Here is a 17948-nt window from a genome sequence, read left to right as displayed (position 1 = left end):
GTGTCATCAAATAGCGCGAGAACCGCCAGTCCCACCACCCACACCACCCACCACTGATTGGAGTCAACTTGAAAATAGGAACGTCATTTAAAGCCGACCGGTAAACCCTTAACCGATCATCACCAAGGTCCTCATTTTGAATTCAGAGATTGAACTCTGCCCAGGTGGTAATCAATTTTGTTTGTGTCTTCCAGCCTCACCCGGATGGCCCTCAATGACGAGGAAGCCAATGTTGGTCGAAATCTCCCATTTGAGAACCTGGAATAACACCAACCGCTTCTGAACCTTCCACGATAGTATAAAGCGAATGAAAAAGATGGTGATTCAAGGCCGAGTCTGGCGGTGATGGAAAGGGGGTGTCGTGCCACTCGGGAAGTCTCAACTTGCGGTTGCTGAGAGAAGTCGGTGAGATGAAGAAACAAAGTCGAAATGACGCCCACCAAGGTCGACTATCCTTTTTTACCTTCGTCTTTCCATCGATTCTCAACAATTCGTCATTATGCCAATCTCCTGTACCGATCAAACGACCACAATCAGCCCAAATTCGACATGTTACCCGGTCGCAAACCCGCTCGAATCTTTTTGGCAAACTGAAACCCACCCTCTCAGCGACCATCGTTCCACATCAGAGCTACCGCTCGAGACCGACATTGTCATTATTGGTGCCGGTTTCGCCGGAATAAGTACAGCACATCATTTAGTCAAGGAGTTCAAGGGGGAACTGGGAACCACCCCCCGACCCTTGCCCTCGATCACGATTCTTGAGGCCCGAGCTGCATGTTCAGGGGCAACCGGAAGGAATGGAGGGCATCTCCGGCCAGACTTTTATGGGCATATCCCAAAATATATCGAGCGATCTGGTCCAAGGGCTGGGGCAGAGATTGCGGAGTTCGAAATTGCCAATCTCCGTGCCTTGAAGAAATTTATCGAGGAAGAGAACATAGACTGCGATTTGACTTTGACGAGGTCGATTGATGTCTGGTGCAACAAGCAGGCGGCAGAAAATGCAAAGGCAATCTACGACAGCATGCGGGCGCATAAGTTTGATTACATGGATGATGTCATTTTTTATACTGGAGATAAGGCGGAAGGGGTGAGTGAGAGAGCCTGAGAGTCATACATATCTAGGTATATCTAGGTATACCGAGGTATCATGACGGCTTCCAGCAACCCTTGGAATAAGCGCCGTGGGCTTCTGAACTAATCATTTTCGCCCTTAGATCTGTGGTGTGAAGGGTGCAGTCGCATGCGCCTCTTTCTCTGCCGGGACCCTATGGCCTTTCAAACTTGTCATGCACTTGTTACACAAGTTGTTGGAGTCAAAGTCTGTTAATCTGCAAACACATACTCCAGTACAATCGGTTCGGTCTGACGAGGCTGGGGGTTTCTTTGTTGATACTCCCCGTGGACAGGTACACACTCGCAAAGTCATCTACGCCAACAATGCTTATGTCGCGGGGACTCTTCCAGAATATGCAAAGAATATTATTCCTTGCAAGGGTATATGCTGCCGAATTGCTGTTCCGGATGGCATTCGGCCGCCATTGCTAAATAATTCTTACATCAATCGAACCATTGACCATACTCTCTCATACCTGGTTCCGCGGTCAGATGGAAGCATTGTTGTTGGGGGCGCCGCTGCAAAGTTCAAGCCATTCAGAGAGCAATGGTATGACAATGTGGATGACAGCTGTCTGATTGATGCAGCCGCGGAATATTATTACAACTACATGCAGCGCACCTATCGCGGCTGGGAAGATACGGGTGCCAAGGTGGATACTATCTGGACCGGCGTCATGGGATACTCTTACGATTCAAACCCTCACATCGGCCAGGTGCCTTCCAAGGAGGGTCAGTTCATCATCGCCGGATTTAACGGTCACGGCATGCCTGTTATCTGGCTAGCAGCCCAGGAGCTAGCCAGTATGGTTTCACGTGGAGTTTCATTCGAGGAGACAAAAATTCCCAGGCTATTCAAAACATCTGCACAACGTATCAATCGAGCAAAGCTAGGCCGAGAGGAAGATGGGGATATTATTGGCAGTGGGAATCTTCCCACTACGAATCCATGACGAAATTCAGATTCGTGGTCAGCAAGAGACCTTTGGGTAAATTAATTTCGTTTTACCGGGCCGACGTTGCTTGGAATTTTAATTGAAACATAGTAATGAAAATGCATATTGCTCAAATTGTATTCAAGTGCTCGCTAATTTTAACATCTCCATGTCCTATCTGACCAGCGCAGACAGTATGTCAGAGCTCATTCGGCTTCATTTACTGGGTGTAAACGCAGCCATTGGGGTTGGAGGTCTTCTCAATGCGCGCAGCGATGCCGATGCAGTCCTTGTTGCCGCCCGGGTTAGAGACTCCGGCAGAGGCCCAGATAGACCAGGCGCCGTCAATGCTGTTGGGGCAGGCAATCAGATCATTGCCAGCGAATTGCAGGTGGCCGTCCTTGAGAGCCCATCCCTTACGCTCGGAGTTCTTGGGGGCAGGTTGAGCGCCAGTGGTGTATCCGATCTTTCCCTGGCCTATTGAAAGTACAAGAATTAGTATTGTATGTTCTGAAATTGATCCGTCTTTTTGCTCGCTTACCCATGCCTGATCGATCGACGTAGATCTCTTGAGGAGTTGCGGACTTGTCGTAAAGGTAAAGGGCTCCATCGTTGATGTAGAAGGTAGCATCCTGCTCCTTGGGACGAGCACAGCTGGCCTTCTGGGTGGACAGACCGGCAAAGATGCTGCTCTTAGCGGCGTTGAAGGCAGAGTACTGGACACCAGAGCCGGAGTGAATAGCAACTACGCCGAAAGTGCTAGACTGAGCGGTGGGAGTGGCAGTAGCAGTGGCCGCGAGACCGGTGGCAATGACGATGTTCTTGAGCTGCATGGTGAAATGCTTTGGTATGTTGATTGTTTGAAGAGGAAGAGAGTAATCGAGGAAAGACGGAGGAGTGTTTGATAGTAAGCTGGATGTATTCTAAGTAATTATCAAGTCCAGCTCGGAAAAAAAGCCATGGCTTTATACTCTACGACCTCGCCAGGCATCGGGATTACCTCGCAGAAAGACAACCCATATACAGGTACTCTGAATCATGCCGAGGCATATGTCTCAAATTTGGACGTTGATCTAACAAGAAAATGTCCATAGTATGGGATATGGACCGGGGAGTGGGGCCGTCGTGCTTCGCCTCTTACCCTAGGGTAAATCTCCATGGCTATAATTAGCCGGAGGCGAAAGGGTCCTCCATCCGGAGTAGCCGCCAGCAATGGTAAAATATCATTTCAAGGATGTGATGTAGGCATTCTCAAGAATATTATATTGATCCAAATCACAGTGAAATTATCGCGAGTATCTCAGTTCTTACTATATCGACCACAACAAAAGAATCATTGGAACGTCATATACAGACTCGGAATTCTTCATTAATTGAGTTGTATATTGCCACCGGCTCCCCCGTAAACGGCATGTCGATTTTCTAACTATCGGGGAAATTCTAATAACTTCGGTAAAATCGTGGACCTGCCCCGTACTCTAAATCGATCCTATGTCTCGGGCGCGATCACTGAAGAAAGCACCTTGGGGCAGACCCTGAGGTCGAGAGGATCCACATGTCTCTCCCAGTCCGAGTCAAGGCCAATCAGAGTCGTGCTCTCAAGTGGTTCTCAAATTAAAAACAGGTTTCGGTTCTGGATTTCCGGAGTGATGACTTGAAAGGTTTAGTGGATTTCGTTCTCCTCCCCCGAAATTCGAGCCGTATGCAATACGATGCAATTCTGCGTGCTCAAGATCCGTCTTGAATCTACATAGCAACACATACACTTGTGGTCTCACTTCTTTCTCTTCCTCACAATTGCCTTGTATATTATAATCAGTGACATCTGTTCCTTTGAGTATTTTCCCGCTGCCGTCTTTTATTCCAGCTGGAGCTTAGTGTCTATTTCAACTTACCTAGGTATAGGTATACTAAGGCGAGTGATGCATTCTCGAATACTGCGTAAATGGCATCAATCGCAGCAGAAACATGCCTACAGAGGCAGTGATTACCAAAGGGCTAGGCTATTCTGGAGCTATGATATAATCGCATGTATATTATTACTCTATCCACATAATATAATTAGATTAGCTCCCGCGATACCGTGGGGTTCCTCATGTTAACCTCGGAATGTGTGGGACTTCAATACGGCAGCAGCCGGAGGGCGGCCGGCCCTTTCTTAATCGAACCTCAGGCTCAAACTCTACATGCAGAGGAGGTCATGGATTCTTTCTTTACGATCTGCGAATCCCCCAGGCTTGTGATTATCTATCATGATCTCTGACAACTCAAATTCGGAATTGGTGCCAAGTATTGCTGTCTTAGAGAGCGCTCTGACGCTCTGGCCTGGTGGAAGAATAAGTGGAGTCTGCTCTGTTGTATCCACTTCAGGGGCAAATACTAAGTACGGAGTAGTTGTGTAGGTATTCAGTTGCCGAGGCGGCGGTATAACAATTGCATGCAACCTTGCAAGTAAATGAAAGGTTTTCGTAATGGATTTGTTCAATCTGTGAATAGTAATGGTTCCGCGCGGGGAGGCGACGTGATACGAATCGATCCCATTGGGCGAAACTTGAATAAGTTGATTGAATCACGAAAAGGACGTCATGAATATTTATCTTGGTCAGTGAGTGCTAGAGATCCCCTGCCGAGAGACTACAGCTTTGATAAGAAATTTTGGAGCCGTAGATCAAGATGGATATCTCGGAATATATGAGATATGTTGTTATGTACAAATACATTAGCCACGTGACTAGTGTCCTAAGGTCATGCCATGCAGTCTGCATGATATCCAACGTTGGTCTCAATGCACGCTAATCCGGAGCATATGTGAAAAGGTGCATAGTATCGCTTATGACGGCTTGGCACAGGTGAATACACCGCGGACGGAGCCAGTATTGTATTTGTTAATCTGTTGAGAGCTTGTTAGATATCTGCGAGGAACAAGGAGGATCTTGAGGGCTGAACATACAATGTCGTCGATACTCGAATAGGTACCAGCCACTAGAATCACCATTCCGAGAACGAAAATGAATCCATTGACCACAGTCAGTAACAAATTCTTGCGCTCAAACATTCCACCTTTCCGGATGAGGAGGAACCACATTAGGGCCGGGAAGTAGAAGGTGAACCCGGAGATGAACAGAGCCGAAGAGATTGACAGTAAATCATTGAAGAAGGGGATAACTTCAGCAATGATGAAGGCGATGACTGTGGCAGCCGCAATGACAGCCAGCCAAGTGATCCATCCCATTTTAGTGTTGATGTATCGGATTGGGGAGTTGGCAAATATCCGACCGTGGACTAAGCGCCCAAAGACAACGGTATTGATTGATCCACTGATGAAGATGACCGGTAAGGCAACACCATAGGCAACACGACTCAAAGTGGTTCCTGCCGATGTAAGAGCTGGGCTGGATACGTCCTGGCCGACGAATGCGTAGATAAGGGCGCCGGTCAGGGTATAGATCACAATTTCTGTGATACCGAGAGTCCAAATCGACTTGACAAAGTCCTTGGGGGTATGCATTTCATCCATGAAGGAGAACTGGCACATGGCAAAGCTGTAGGCAAAGATAATGTTTGAGATGGCGATAAAACCTTCCGTGAAGGTTAAGTTGTCTTTGGGCCATGCAGACCAGTTGACAGCGGCCAGCCCACCTGGTGCGTTTGACGCCTGCACTCCGGTCCCGATAATGGTAATGCCGATGGCAATGACAATTGAAGCGAAATCGATATATCCGAGAATAGCGACTTCGGTAAAACTGGGTGGTACAGCCAAGAGAAACAGAATGATAGCCGAGACTACCGCAAAGATCACGGAGCAGATAGTACTCTCGGTGATATTCATAAAAGCAATGGTACCGGTCAGACAGTGCGATCCGGTCAGGAAGATCAACTGGAGACCGAGCATGAAGTTGATCAACTCATATCCAAAGCGTCCCCACATCAGACGACCGGCGTCGGAGTAGTTGGCAACTTGAGGGAAGAGTATTTTGACCTGACCCACAATGTAAGAGGTGTAGATGGCGACCAGGCCCAGACCGACACAGCAAATTGTTCCAGCGACCATACCCAGGTAGGCAAAGGTTTGGGGGATGGACAAACTGCCGAGAGCAATGGCTTCAACGATAAGGACAACGGTGAGGCGTTTCCAGCCTAGGCGGTTGAACCTTTGGATGCCATGACGCTCCGTATCGGTCATCTCGCCCAGCATTTCATTGTCGAAGGCCGGCGGGGCGGCGTAGGCGGTCTTCTCATTATCGGAATCGGAGATGACCTTGGGGTCATGACCGTTGATGTTGCTATCCTCGTAGCCCATGATGCCGGAAGGGAACCGGTTGGGAGGATTGAGGTGAGGAGGGAGTGGACGAGGGAGAGAGGCAGGGAACGAGAGGCGATGAGAGGGGGGGGAAGGAGTAATAAATGTACTCAGTAGATGGCACAGAATCAGGATCAGGATTCGGATCCAGTCCACAGGGGGGGTCATTGAGATAAGAATGGGCATCAGTGGTCGGTCGTTCAGGTCACCCAAAGCGGCGCTGACCTTCCCAAAGGTTGCCCCGGGCGCAGTTTGATGAGACGATCCACACGTGGAGTGCGACGCTGCTCCACTTGGTAGAGGTGGCGGGCCAACAGCAGGGCCGGATGCAGGCCGGCGACTCCGCCGAAGGGGGTCGGAGGGGCGATGGAAGGACCGTAGACGAATGTCGCGCAAGAAGGCCGAGAGAGAAACGATAAGAAAGTTTGGGTTATTATGTAAAAGAAATGCCAGGTGCAGTTAGTGCTTGGGGTTCGATGGGTCTGCTCCAGATTTGGTGACTCTGAGGTTGTGGAGAGAATGCGGGGGTGGATGGATGGGAAGAATAGAGAGTGCTTGAGTTGAGGAACTCGAGACTCTGATGAAAATGAAGATCAAGATCAAGATCAAGGTTGAGGATGAGAACAAGCTTCGCAGCCACCCGGCGCCAATCGAGATAATCCTGGGCTGAAAACAAGGCTTAAGCCGGCTGACAAGGTTGGACGAGGTGGTTGGTGGAATTTGGTGGGAGTTGTGGATGGATTGACCAATCAGGTGATCTCACGTTAAGGCACGTGATTGGTGATGGTGATAAGATCACATGATATGGTCACATGATACACTAAAATCTCGTGATTCTACATCATGTGACTGTGCCCCAGGAGGCCGTCCACCTGAGAAGTTTATTATTTGCATGAACATGAACATGAACATGAACATGAACATGAACATTATAATAAATTGCAAATTAGACTCGATGATAGCTATTATAGTTACCATTCATCTTATTAGTTCATTGAATTGAACAATTACTAATTCAAATACTAGTAAATTGGTATCTGCCTCTATCGTACCTTATCTCTGTATCTCCTATCATCCATCCCATCCTAGCCTCGAGAAGGATCTCCTCCGCCTTGAGGCACCCATCTCCTCCACCCAACTACTCCACCACCTACCCTAGGGTCTACTCCCTTTTCCGAATCCCATCACACTCGTCGTATAACCCACGCGCAGCCCCACCCGTCCAGCATTACGCCCGCTCGCATCCCCCACCCGGGTGATACACGTTGCCAATCTCAACCCCCAATTGCGCGCTTCCTCTAACCGCCCGAGGATCAGCGCCTGTTGCACTCCTTGACCCCGATATTTCGGCAGAGTACTATCCAAGTACAGATGGGCCACGCCCACACCGTCACTATCCGTTGCTATGCTGGCCAACGCTGCTGTCCCCGCCACCTGCCCATCCACCTCTGCAAAATACAGCCTTGTGTCTGTGCGCCGTGTCGCAATTTCCGCCAATGCCCCCAACAGCTCGCGCGATCGCCCGTTTGATGAAAATCCCGCAATCGACGCCTCCACAAATCTCTCCCGCTCGTGGGACTCCACACGCCGCACCAGAACCTTGGACGCCTCGGGCTTGCATGCATCGAGACCCCCTTGATGGGGAGGAGGGGAGGGATCGGGCTGGCCTAACGCACACCAGTAAGTCGTGAGCTTCCCTTTCTCTTCATACCCTCGCGATTTCAACAACGTAAAGTCTGCCGACGAGGCAAATGGTCCGAGATGAATCTCTGGCGTCAGTCCGCTAGCGGTGAAGAACTCTTCCAGCCCCCTTACCTCCTCCTCGTTGATTTCTCTGGCATCTCCACATCCTACCGCCCGGTTGAGCTTGCCCTGGAAAATGGCTCGTGTTCGGATCGCGATTCCACCCGACGGCAGCGGCTGGATGGCCACATCCTCGTTGGGGAAGAGTTCTTGGCACACTTCCGCTTGGCGACGAATGTGAAGCATCTCGGTACACTCGCAAAGTTTGGTAGTGTCTGTATCCATCTTTTTCTCGGGCAAGGAAATTGCGGGTAGCATGGTATTCCAAGGTTTGGGGTGACTCTGGGGTCTCAGTACTCTGTACGGAGTACACCAACACCTCAATGGGGTCGCGTAGAGGGAGTCTGGGTCGAAGTAGAGAGCCGGACTAGACAGTTCAGAGGCTCTGAGCCCTTAGACTATCGGCCAGTAATCAGAGGAACCTAGAGTTCTTCAACAACAAGCAGTCAAGTTAGTCTTGTTCCAAGTTGAGTCATTGGTGACTCACTTCCTTATTGTATGAGTGCGGAGTCGTTAGTTACGAGGTATCCTTTATGTTTTAGGCGATTGCTCCAATTAGCAGTTAGTATCTAGTAGTAACTAATCTGAGTTCGAGTTCAGTAACACTTCATTGAATTTGAACCAAGTGGTTTCATTTTAATTCGCCTTCAAAACTTCCGCAATTGATCTCGCAACATATTCAACATTGCCCTCGTTGAGACCCGCAATTGATACCCGAGAATTATCGGCCATGTAAACATGATATTGCTCTGCAGTACTGGGATTAGCATTCTCATCTTTTCTAACTGGCACTTTGATGTCCAGCGACTCGGACATACCTCGAAGCTGCACCACAACCTCCGCCGACAATCCTAGAAACCCAAACATCCCTGACTGCCGGATCAAGTGATCCCAGGATCCAGGCGTCTCGAGTGCGAGTAAATGATCATACAAGGCCTTTCTCATGGATCGGATGCGATCGCTCATGGTGATCATATCCGTATACCACATCCTTTTGAGCTCCTCTGACCTCAACACCTGGCTGGCAATCTTGGCTCCAAAACCAGGGGGGTTGGACACTTCGGATCGCTGGAGCATCTCCAGCATGGATTGCGTGTTGGTGGCCGCTTGTTCCGTGTGAGTGGCTAGCAGGAAGCATCCGACTCGTTCCCCTAGCGAATGTCAGCGATTATCAATCTCATCCGACGCAGACACTTACCGTAAAGACCCATATTCTTCGCAAATGAGACACACACACCGGCTTCCATGCCCATCTCCCCAATGAACAGTCGAATCGGATAGGCATCCTCATCCAGGTTCCCCGAGTTGAACCCAAGATAGGCAGAGTCGAAGAGTGGGAACAGACGCCGCTCCTTCATGCGCCTCGCAATCTCCTTCCATTGCTCTTTGCTGGGGTCGCAACCGGTTGGGTTATGGGCACAGGCGTGGATGATAATGATTGAGTTTGGCTCTGCATTATCTAACATGGAGTAGTATGATTCCACGTCCAAATCCCGTGTCTCTGGATCATAGTATTTGAAGCTCTCACAAGGGAACCCGAGTGATCCGAAGACCTGATGATGGTTGGACCAGGTGGGGGAGGGAATGTATACTTTAGGCTGGCCATGACAGGCGCGCAGTAACAAACCCGCCAAATGCAGAGAACCAGTGCCAGACAAGCTTTGGCAGGTTGCCACTTGACTCTGTCTCTGAGAATATAGCTCAGGTCCCAAGACCAGCTTGGCTGTCGCATTTCGGAAGTCGGCCAGGCCCAGAATGGGCAGATATTCATGGTTTAAGCCGTTGGTCATTAATTGCTCACGCGCTTTGTTGACCGATGGGAGTACCCATGGTTGACCGTTTGCATCACGATAGGTACCCTGGCCTAGATTGACCTTCTGTGGGAATGAGTCGGCCACATACTTTGCGGTTAGGGCAAAGATGGCATCGGGAGGAATAAACCGAGCCTGGTCAAACCAGGATGATTCTTCTGAAGTCAAGGTCATTTTCTTTTCGTGGCAAGATGAGAGAAGATGGCTATGCGCGTTTCCCGCGACCATGGATGACTGTTTTTCTTTATTTGTTCATGGCACACAGGTACATCGGAGGGTGGCCCGATATTCGGCACGGTGACCGTACTGAACCACTCTTTCAACATGAAGTTATCGCGGGGCACATAGAAGTGGATAGAGGGGCAGTGGAGGGGGGTAATGGAGAAATGAGGAGAGACAGCGAATCAACAGAGGCCGATCGGATCAGCTCCGAGAGTTCTTATCACACGGAGCATATAATTCTACTGTGAGGAGTGAAGATCTACTCGGTTCCATACGCCGACAGTCGGGACGCCGACCCGAAGTCGTCAAGAGAACACGGAGAAGTGAGAGAAATCCGATGGAAAGGTATTTGAATCATGATCATTCATGATCCATCTTACCCCTCCCCCTCATTCGGTCATTTATGGTTGAAAAGAACTGATCTCCTCCCTTTTTCTCCTCTCCATCTACTCATTTACTTCTGTCATCTTTACGAGTACTCTCCTCTACTCCCTTTGACTTTCTTCCATCTCCTCCATCTCTATATTATTAAATATACTCACAATGGGCTCTCACGCTGCTGTATCACCCCAACCTCACGTTCCTCCTTCGGGCGTCTGGTGCCCTGCTGTCAGCTTTTTCAACCACGACTCGGATTCCCTCGACCTCGATGCTCAGTCTAAATATTTCGCTTACCTCTCCACAACCGGCCTCGCTGGCCTGGTAATTCTCGGCACAAACTCCGAAGCATTCCTTTTGACCCGCGAAGAGCGCGCCCAGCTCATCTCCACTGCACGCGCTGCCGTTGGCCCCGACTTTCCCCTTATGGCGGGTGTTGGCGCTCACTCCACCAAGCAAACCCTTGAGCTCGCCCAAGATGCCGCTGATGCTGGTGCCAACTACCTGCTAGTTCTACCCCCAGCTTACTTCGGCAAGGCTACCAATATGAACGTCGTGAAGCGATTCTTCTCGGAAGTCGCCGCCAAGTCCCCACTGCCCGTCGTCTTGTACAACTTCCCAGGTGTGTGCAACGGGGTTGACATGGACTCCGAGACAATCGTCGCCATCACCCGCGAATCAGCCGCTAAGCGAAACGGTCAGTCCAATGTAGTCGGTGTTAAGCTGACCTGCGGCTCCGTTGGTAAGATAACCCGCCTGTCCGCAACCTTCTCACCCGAGGAATTCGCAACATTCGGTGGCCAGTCCGACTTCCTCATCGGTGGACTTGCCGCTGGTAGTGCTGGATGCATCGCTGCTTTTGCCAATGTTTTCCCCAAGACAGCTTCCAAGGTGTATGCACTGTACACAAAGGGCCAATTCGACGAGGCGCGCAAGCTGCAAGGCAAGGCGGCTCTGGCAGAAAGCCCCATCAAGAGCGGCATCGCGTCGACCAAGTTCGCTGTCGCAACATGGACAGCTCCTCTGGCTGGCATCCAGGGTGCTGAGGAGAAGTTGGCCCCTCGTCACCCTTACGAGCCCGTGGGTGAGCCATCCAAGAAGGCTGTGCGGGAGGTGATGGCGGAGGTTGGCGCGTTGGAGAAAAGCCTGTAAAGAACTGTGGACCTGACTTATGAAAACTTCAAGTTGTTATGAAATGAAATGCATGATAGAATGGGTCATCAATCCGACCAAATTTCGCTTTGGCTTAATCTTGCTGGAGTCAATCCATACAACTTATGCGCGTAGTTCAGCTCTGTTCGGCTAGGCAGAAGGTCGCCAAAACAGGGGCCGAAATTGAAATCGGCACTAAATTCTGCCACTTTGGGAATCTGGGGCCATGGGATTCGAGTCACATATCCTCCTGGCGTCTGGGATAAAATCATAGGAGTGGCGTGATGTACCGGATGATAAGGGCTTACTGGAATGAGCAGGTTGAGAGATATCGCGTCGAAAATAGGTGCATACATATTGATCGATAGGCGATCAATAATACTACTAGTAATCACCGAATAGTCATCAAGAAGACGGTGCAATAAATTTCCCGAACAACCAATCGATCAGCCCATCGCCCCACTGAGCAGTTGGGTAATGTCTTTTTCGGCGGGGGAATTCCGATGTCAGATTAATTTTCGGATAGAACCTGGACCTCAGGTATGGACAAACATAGCTGCTTTTCTTATTCCATTTGCTTTATTTATACTACCTGTGACATAGGCTATATCGTACCGGTCTGTCTTTATATGAGAGATGATAGTAAGGCTCTGAACAAATTCCGCTCACTGTTCCCTAGCCAGTATGTCCTGCATAGAGCAAGAAATTATGTTGAATGCATGGCATTACTGCTATTAATAATTTCGTAAAAGTGCCGAGGTACAAGCAGCAGTGGAGATGACAGGATCGAGATCGCGATAGACATTTCTACGAGCCTCGGCAAGTTGCTCATTTTTCTTAATCTTTTAGAGGGGAGAAACACTCGGCCCCGGCAACGCGGCCCCGCTGTCGTGAAACAGACCAATCAACGATGACCACTCCGAGACCGAGTCGGCCCGACGGTCAAGGAAGTATACGTAGACTCAGTATTGATGAGTAGGATAGATGAGAAAATCTGCTGGATAGCGAGCAGGAATAGGCTTAGTATTCAACATTACCGATAGTTCGTTTTCTTTTTTCTTTGTCTTTCTTCCATATTTCCTTCTCATCCAAGGGAGAGAGTTCTGGTAAGACTATCAATCTCGAACTCTTGAAATTCTTGTCCAGCTGCCCAGTGGGTCCGAAAATATCAATGTCCCGAAGCAGAAACACCTCCGTGCTACTGTTGAATAATCCTGCAACAAAATCATCCTGATCCCTCGATTCAAATTGATTTGCTTCAGTCAGATTAACTGTTGTTTTCAACTATTTGCAAGCCTTGTCCTTCGCGACAACATACCGCACGACAAGCCGGCATCGAACACTACTACTATACTCTCGACTACAGATCCTGATCATGACGGAAACCTCCGTTGAGGGCGCTCGCCCATCAGGTCTGCCTAACAAGATTCCCTTCTGGCGCTTGGTCACCGAGCCCGGCGTCGTCACCCAGGAAGTCGTCGATCATGAGTATGCGGGCTCCGGTACTGAAGATGATCCTTATGTCGTACAGTGGATGCCCCGCGACTTTCGCAATCCACTTGAGCTTTCCTCCGGTATGAAGTGGTCTATCACCGTCGTCGCTGCCCTTGAAACCCTTGTTGTCGCCTTGGTTTCCTCAGCCTACACTGGTGGTATTGTTCAGATCGAAGAACAGTTCTTAGTGACTACCGAGATTGCAACTCTTGGTGTTTCCCTTTATGTGTTGGGCTTTGCCGTAAGTACCTCATCGCTGACTTGATGAATATGTTGCTCGATGCCCTCAGTATTGACTCTAACGACTGTTTAGCTCGGTCCACTTATTTGGGCCCCGATGAGTGAGATGTTCGGTCGCCAGGTTGTCTTCATTGGTACCTACTGCGGATTGACAGTCTTCTGTGCCGCCTGTACAGGAGCCAAAAATATCGAGTCCCTTATCGTCTTTCGTTTCCTGGCTGGTTGCTTCGGTTCTTCTCCCTTCACCAACTCCGGCGGTGTCATCGCCGATATGTTCGCCGCCCGCGAGCGTGGTCTCGCCTTGTCAGCCTTTGCTCTGGCACCGTTCCTAGGTCCTGTCATTGGCCCCATTGTCGGTGGTTTCCTTGGAGAGAACGAGGGATGGAAGTGGGTGATGGGTCTGCTCACCATCCTCTGCGGTGTGATGTGGTTTTGCGGTGCCGCATTCAAGCCAGAGACATATGCCCCTGTATTGCTGCGCCAGCGAGCAGTCACTCTGTCGAAAATGACTGGAAAACTGTATGTCAGCAAGTTGGACATCGATCAGGGCCGACCAGGTCTTAAGGAAGCCCTAAAGACCTCGCTCTCTCGCCCTTTTATCCTCCTCTTCCGCGAGCCAATCGTTCTATTGCTCTCGATCTACCTTGCGATTATCTACGGAACTCTTTATATGCTCTTCGGTGCGTTCCCCATTGTATATGAGATCCACCGCGGTTGGAGCCAAGGTGTCTCGGCTCTAGCATTCCTTGGCGTTATGGTGGGTATGCTCGGTGCTATCATTTACTCAATTCCCGAAAATACTCGCTACGGAAAGCTACTCGAGAAAAATGGCGGCTATTCACCCCCGGAGAGTCGTCTTCCCCCGTGCATGATCGCCTCCATTGCACTTCCCATCGGACTCTTCTGGTTTGCCTGGACAAACGATCCTTCAATCCACTGGATGGCAAGTATCGCAGCAGGTGTTCCATTCGGCTTTGGCATGGTTCTGGTCTTCCTCAGTGTTTTCAACTACCTAATCGACGCCTATACAATCTTCGCCGCGAGTGTGTTGGCCGCGAACTCCTTGTTGAGATCTCTGTTCGGTTTCGCCTTCCCTTTATTTACCACCTACATGTATCAGGACCTGGGAATTCACTGGGCCTCAACGGTGCCTGCTTTCCTTGCCCTGGCTTGTGTTCCATTCCCCTTCATTCTTTATAAGAAGGGACTCTCAATCCGCAAATACTGCAAGTACTCTGCTCAGTCCGAGGCCTTTGTCCAGGGGCTTCTGAAGGGTTATGAGACACCCGCTCCAGAGACAGCCGAGACCGTTGAGTCCAAGTTGCCGGAGCATACAGCGGCTGATGTGACCGATGGTACGAGCTCCTCAGGATCTTCTACCACCGAGGCTGAAGAGCCCGTTGTTGCTCACAAGGTCCATACTGTGGATGCGCAGTCTATGCATCGCACGCTTTCCCGTGTCGCGACGCACCGCTCCGAGGTCCGCGCACTCTACGAGGCAAATCCGCTCGATATTGACCGTGTGCACACCCGCGAGTCTTTCAAATAGACGGGGTAGCAATGTTTCATCAGGCGTTCGGAGAGGGTATAGAGCTGTCTGCAACATAATGTAATTACGGGAACCTTTTTGCATGTCTTCGGTGTTGGTTTTTTTATCATTTCTATCTCGCATGCATGGCATATTACCAATAATGAAAATTATCATAATGATATCCACTCACTTCCTTCTCCTAATTCTGTATTTTCAACTCATGGAGCCACGCGTTCACCCCGTGTATCTACTTGCGGGGTGACAGCTGCAACTTGGTCTACAACTACGGGCGGTAACATAACCATGTGGCAAGTCCATGTTTGAACAGAATCAATGCATTTCAATCTATTCCCATGGCTAAAGCAAACTCGCTCCTTCCAAAGAGCTCCCATTTAATGTCATATTATACTATCAATGATCGATTCAGCAGGTTGCGCGTTGTGTTGACATCAAGTTGGCTTCCGTGGCCTGCACGTTCAAAACACAGGGGTATCAAATTCAAGGAAAAGGGGGTATTGCACATTTAGTGCACACCATTGGCCACACCATTATGAACTCCGTTGGTCACGCCGTTGATCTGCATCTTCTGGACGTCTGCCTGGAGGCCGTTGATTTTTTCAAGGGGAACACCAGGCGGGATACCGTTGGAGATGCTGCTCTTTTTACGTGGACGAGCAGTCCAGATCGCTCCATCGTCCAGGAATTCCTGACCAGCTGCAAGAGTTTTAGATGACTGCTCGCCAAGCCATTCAGCCTCGAGTCGATCAATATTCCCTTCGATCTCCCAGGCACGTCCGCCTTCGACAAACATGGAGGTTCCATTGAGGGACGAGTCGGCCAGAATACCGGCTGCGACGGTGGATACTTCACGAGGCGTGTTGGTGGGAAGATCGGCTTGCTTCCACTGGTTTTCGATCTTTCGGATAGCCTCCGTCTCCGTCATCCAAGGGCAAATAACGTTAATGCGGAGGTTGTGCTTGTATGGGGAGGATACATAATTGCGTAGGGAACGCATGAGGCCGATCACACCGTGTTTAGAGGCTTGGTAGACAAACAAAGAAGGGCTTTCTTTGAATCCCGAAGCGCACGAGAAGAGAAGGATAGATCGGTCGACGCTGGGCCCGCGGTTGTGACGCAAATAGACGGAGGCGATGCGGGAGACGTACATGGAGCCGAGGAGATTGACATCCAGGACTTTATGGGTGGGCGTCTTGTCAAAAATGTGAGCTATTTCTTCTCTTCTAATTCTGCCTGGGATGTCTTCCATTCTGCTGCTTTGAACTACAACTTGAAGATATGCAAGGTTCCGCGCAACATAAGAGACTCACCTCGCGGACGGTTTGTAGGGTCAACCCAAAATCAAACCAGTTACCGATCTCTACGATTCCTGCAGCAGAGACGACATGATCGATACGCTTGTAGGTTTTAAAAGCGTAGTCAAAAAGAGCCAGAACCGATTGGTAATTGGTGACATCGGTTGTCTGGAAAACGATACGTGGTGACTGCGCTGCCTCCTGGGTGTGGAACTGTTCCTGGCATTTACGAAGCAAACGCTCGCCAGCGATATTATCCAGGTCACCAAAACAGACGTTGGCGTCACTCTCCAGGCACTTCTGGACGAGGCTGGCTCCAATACCGTTCGCACCGCCTGGGAGAGGACAACAAGGTAAGCCGACATGCGAGTGGTCGAAGGAGGAGGGGGCAGGAAGCAAAAGAAAAAAGGTGGAGAACCGGAACTTACCGGTAATCAGAACCACCTTGTCTTGGAGAGACTGAGAGGAAATCTGGGGGATGTACTGCGACATTAGGGGCGGGGAAAGAAGTGGGTCAAGAGGGACGATCTGATGAACAAGTCGGTGTTTAGGGGGGGATTCGCAGTGGCAAAAGACTCGAATAAAATCGGACACCAATGTGACTTGAGCGAGGGGCTTTATATAGCTGGGAGAATGAATGATGGAAAGAAATGCCTCGTAGTCTGAGTGGCCAGAACCGGGAAGTGATACGGAATGGCATCATAGCCAATGCCTCAAGCCTGATGTTTTGCGTATACCGGTGGAGAAAGGATGTGGCACCAGAACCCTTTTCTGTCTCCATCAGACAACAGAGAGCAAATCATGAGCTTCATAGACGTCCCGAGTGGTGCAACTCAGACCCGCCTTCAGTCCAGCGATCGGCAAACGCTGCGGGGAGGGCCTGATAGAATGTTCTCATGACGGCTAGATGCAGAGACATGGTGTTTACAGCACGGGTCAACTTGCGGGAATATGATAAATTAAGTTAATGGCGATGCAGAAGGGAGGTTGCGCGAGGGGATAAAGCTGAAGACAAAGACGCCGAGGCGGGTCAAGCCAAAGCAATCATTGGTCTTTTCGGATGGCAGTCCTCCGGTGGTCGAAAAGTAACCTGCAAGAGGCTCGGAAAGTTAGCAGGCCAACTAGGTTACGGCTGTAACGCTCGAGCACACCCTGACTTGGCCCAAGGGAAGGGAGATTAGCTTGCAATTGGGCTGAAGTCCAACCTCATTTGCTCGTGTCTGAAGATAGAAGGTATCCCGGAGACTAGCTGAATGCGAGGGAATGAGACCAAAATGAATACAGTGAGAAAGTGTGAGAGGGGAAAGTGGGGGAAAGAAAAGGAAGAAAAGGAAGAGAAGTAAGAGAGATATCTCGAAGTCCAAGTAATGACTGCATAAAAGAGAAAAGTGCCCACTTCTCCACGATTCTACGTAGATCCCCCGGACTACAGCTGCAGCTAGAAAGACTGGAGATAGACAGGAAGAGGGAAGAAGATCAAGAACTTAAATAAAATCAAATCATATACTATTTTCATATCCTCTGGTTAATTAAACCGATGCCACGCAGTGAAGATCATTCCCTTCTCCAGAAATCATACAGGTGTGTGTGTGTGTGTGTGTGTGTGTGTGTGTCCGTGACCACCGCGCAGTCAAGCAGATGCAGTGGCGA

At 49.8% G+C, this 17948-nt stretch overlaps 8 protein-coding genes across 8 annotated transcripts; 3 read left to right on the top strand and 5 right to left on the bottom strand.

Annotated features, from left to right (window-relative positions):
- Positions 1-499: 499 nt before the first annotated feature.
- On the top strand, positions 500-2072 carry N7533_009901 (NAD(P)/FAD-dependent oxidoreductase; the record flags this gene model as incomplete). The annotated part of the gene is made up of 2 exons (XM_057106551.1): positions 500-1093; positions 1221-2072. 2 exons carry the CDS (start codon positions 500-502, stop codon positions 2070-2072), a joined length of 1446 nt encoding a protein of 481 aa, XP_056958000.1.
- Positions 2073-2274: 202 nt separating this feature from the next.
- aspf34 (cell wall protein PhiA) lies at positions 2275-2887 on the bottom strand (the record flags this gene model as incomplete). Its single annotated transcript, XM_057106550.1, has 2 exons — positions 2275-2531; positions 2596-2887. The coding sequence occupies 2 exons, from the start codon at positions 2885-2887 to the stop codon at positions 2275-2277; spliced, it is 549 nt and encodes a 182-aa protein (XP_056957999.1).
- Positions 2888-4884: 1997 nt separating this feature from the next.
- N7533_009899 (Amino acid transporter transmembrane) lies at positions 4885-6354 on the bottom strand (the record flags this gene model as incomplete). Its single annotated transcript, XM_057106549.1, has 2 exons — positions 4885-4944; positions 5005-6354. 2 exons carry the CDS (start codon positions 6352-6354, stop codon positions 4885-4887), a joined length of 1410 nt encoding a protein of 469 aa, XP_056957998.1.
- Positions 6355-7509: 1155 nt separating this feature from the next.
- Positions 7510-8415, bottom strand: N7533_009898 (GNAT family N-acetyltransferase; the record flags this gene model as incomplete). The annotated part of the gene is made up of 1 exon (XM_057106548.1): positions 7510-8415. One exon carries the CDS (start codon positions 8413-8415, stop codon positions 7510-7512), a length of 906 nt encoding a protein of 301 aa, XP_056957997.1.
- Positions 8416-8793: 378 nt separating this feature from the next.
- N7533_009897 (uncharacterized protein) lies at positions 8794-10142 on the bottom strand (the record flags this gene model as incomplete). Its single annotated transcript, XM_057106547.1, has 2 exons — positions 8794-9308; positions 9356-10142. The coding sequence occupies 2 exons, from the start codon at positions 10140-10142 to the stop codon at positions 8794-8796; spliced, it is 1302 nt and encodes a 433-aa protein (XP_056957996.1).
- Positions 10143-10733: 591 nt separating this feature from the next.
- Positions 10734-11720, top strand: N7533_009896 (dihydrodipicolinate synthase family protein; the record flags this gene model as incomplete). The annotated part of the gene is made up of 1 exon (XM_057106546.1): positions 10734-11720. One exon carries the CDS (start codon positions 10734-10736, stop codon positions 11718-11720), a length of 987 nt encoding a protein of 328 aa, XP_056957995.1.
- Positions 11721-13095: 1375 nt separating this feature from the next.
- On the top strand, positions 13096-15003 carry N7533_009895 (MFS transporter; the record flags this gene model as incomplete). The annotated part of the gene is made up of 2 exons (XM_057106545.1): positions 13096-13455; positions 13528-15003. 2 exons carry the CDS (start codon positions 13096-13098, stop codon positions 15001-15003), a joined length of 1836 nt encoding a protein of 611 aa, XP_056957994.1.
- A 505-nt stretch (positions 15004-15508) lies between these two features.
- N7533_009894 (uncharacterized protein) lies at positions 15509-16790 on the bottom strand (the record flags this gene model as incomplete). The annotated part of the gene is made up of 3 exons (XM_057106544.1): positions 15509-16195; positions 16314-16633; positions 16727-16790. 3 exons carry the CDS (start codon positions 16788-16790, stop codon positions 15509-15511), a joined length of 1071 nt encoding a protein of 356 aa, XP_056957993.1.
- Between the last annotated feature and the right edge of the window lie 1158 nt (positions 16791-17948).

This window comes from Penicillium manginii, assembly GCF_028828005.1.
Source record: "Penicillium manginii strain IBT 31320 chromosome Unknown utg000006l:1.0-4164085.0:1.0-4166146.0, whole genome shotgun sequence".
Lineage (NCBI taxonomy): Eukaryota > Fungi > Ascomycota > Eurotiomycetes > Eurotiales > Aspergillaceae > Penicillium > Penicillium manginii.
Note: the sequence above shows the minus strand (reverse complement) of the source record. Positions and strands in the feature narration are given on the sequence as shown.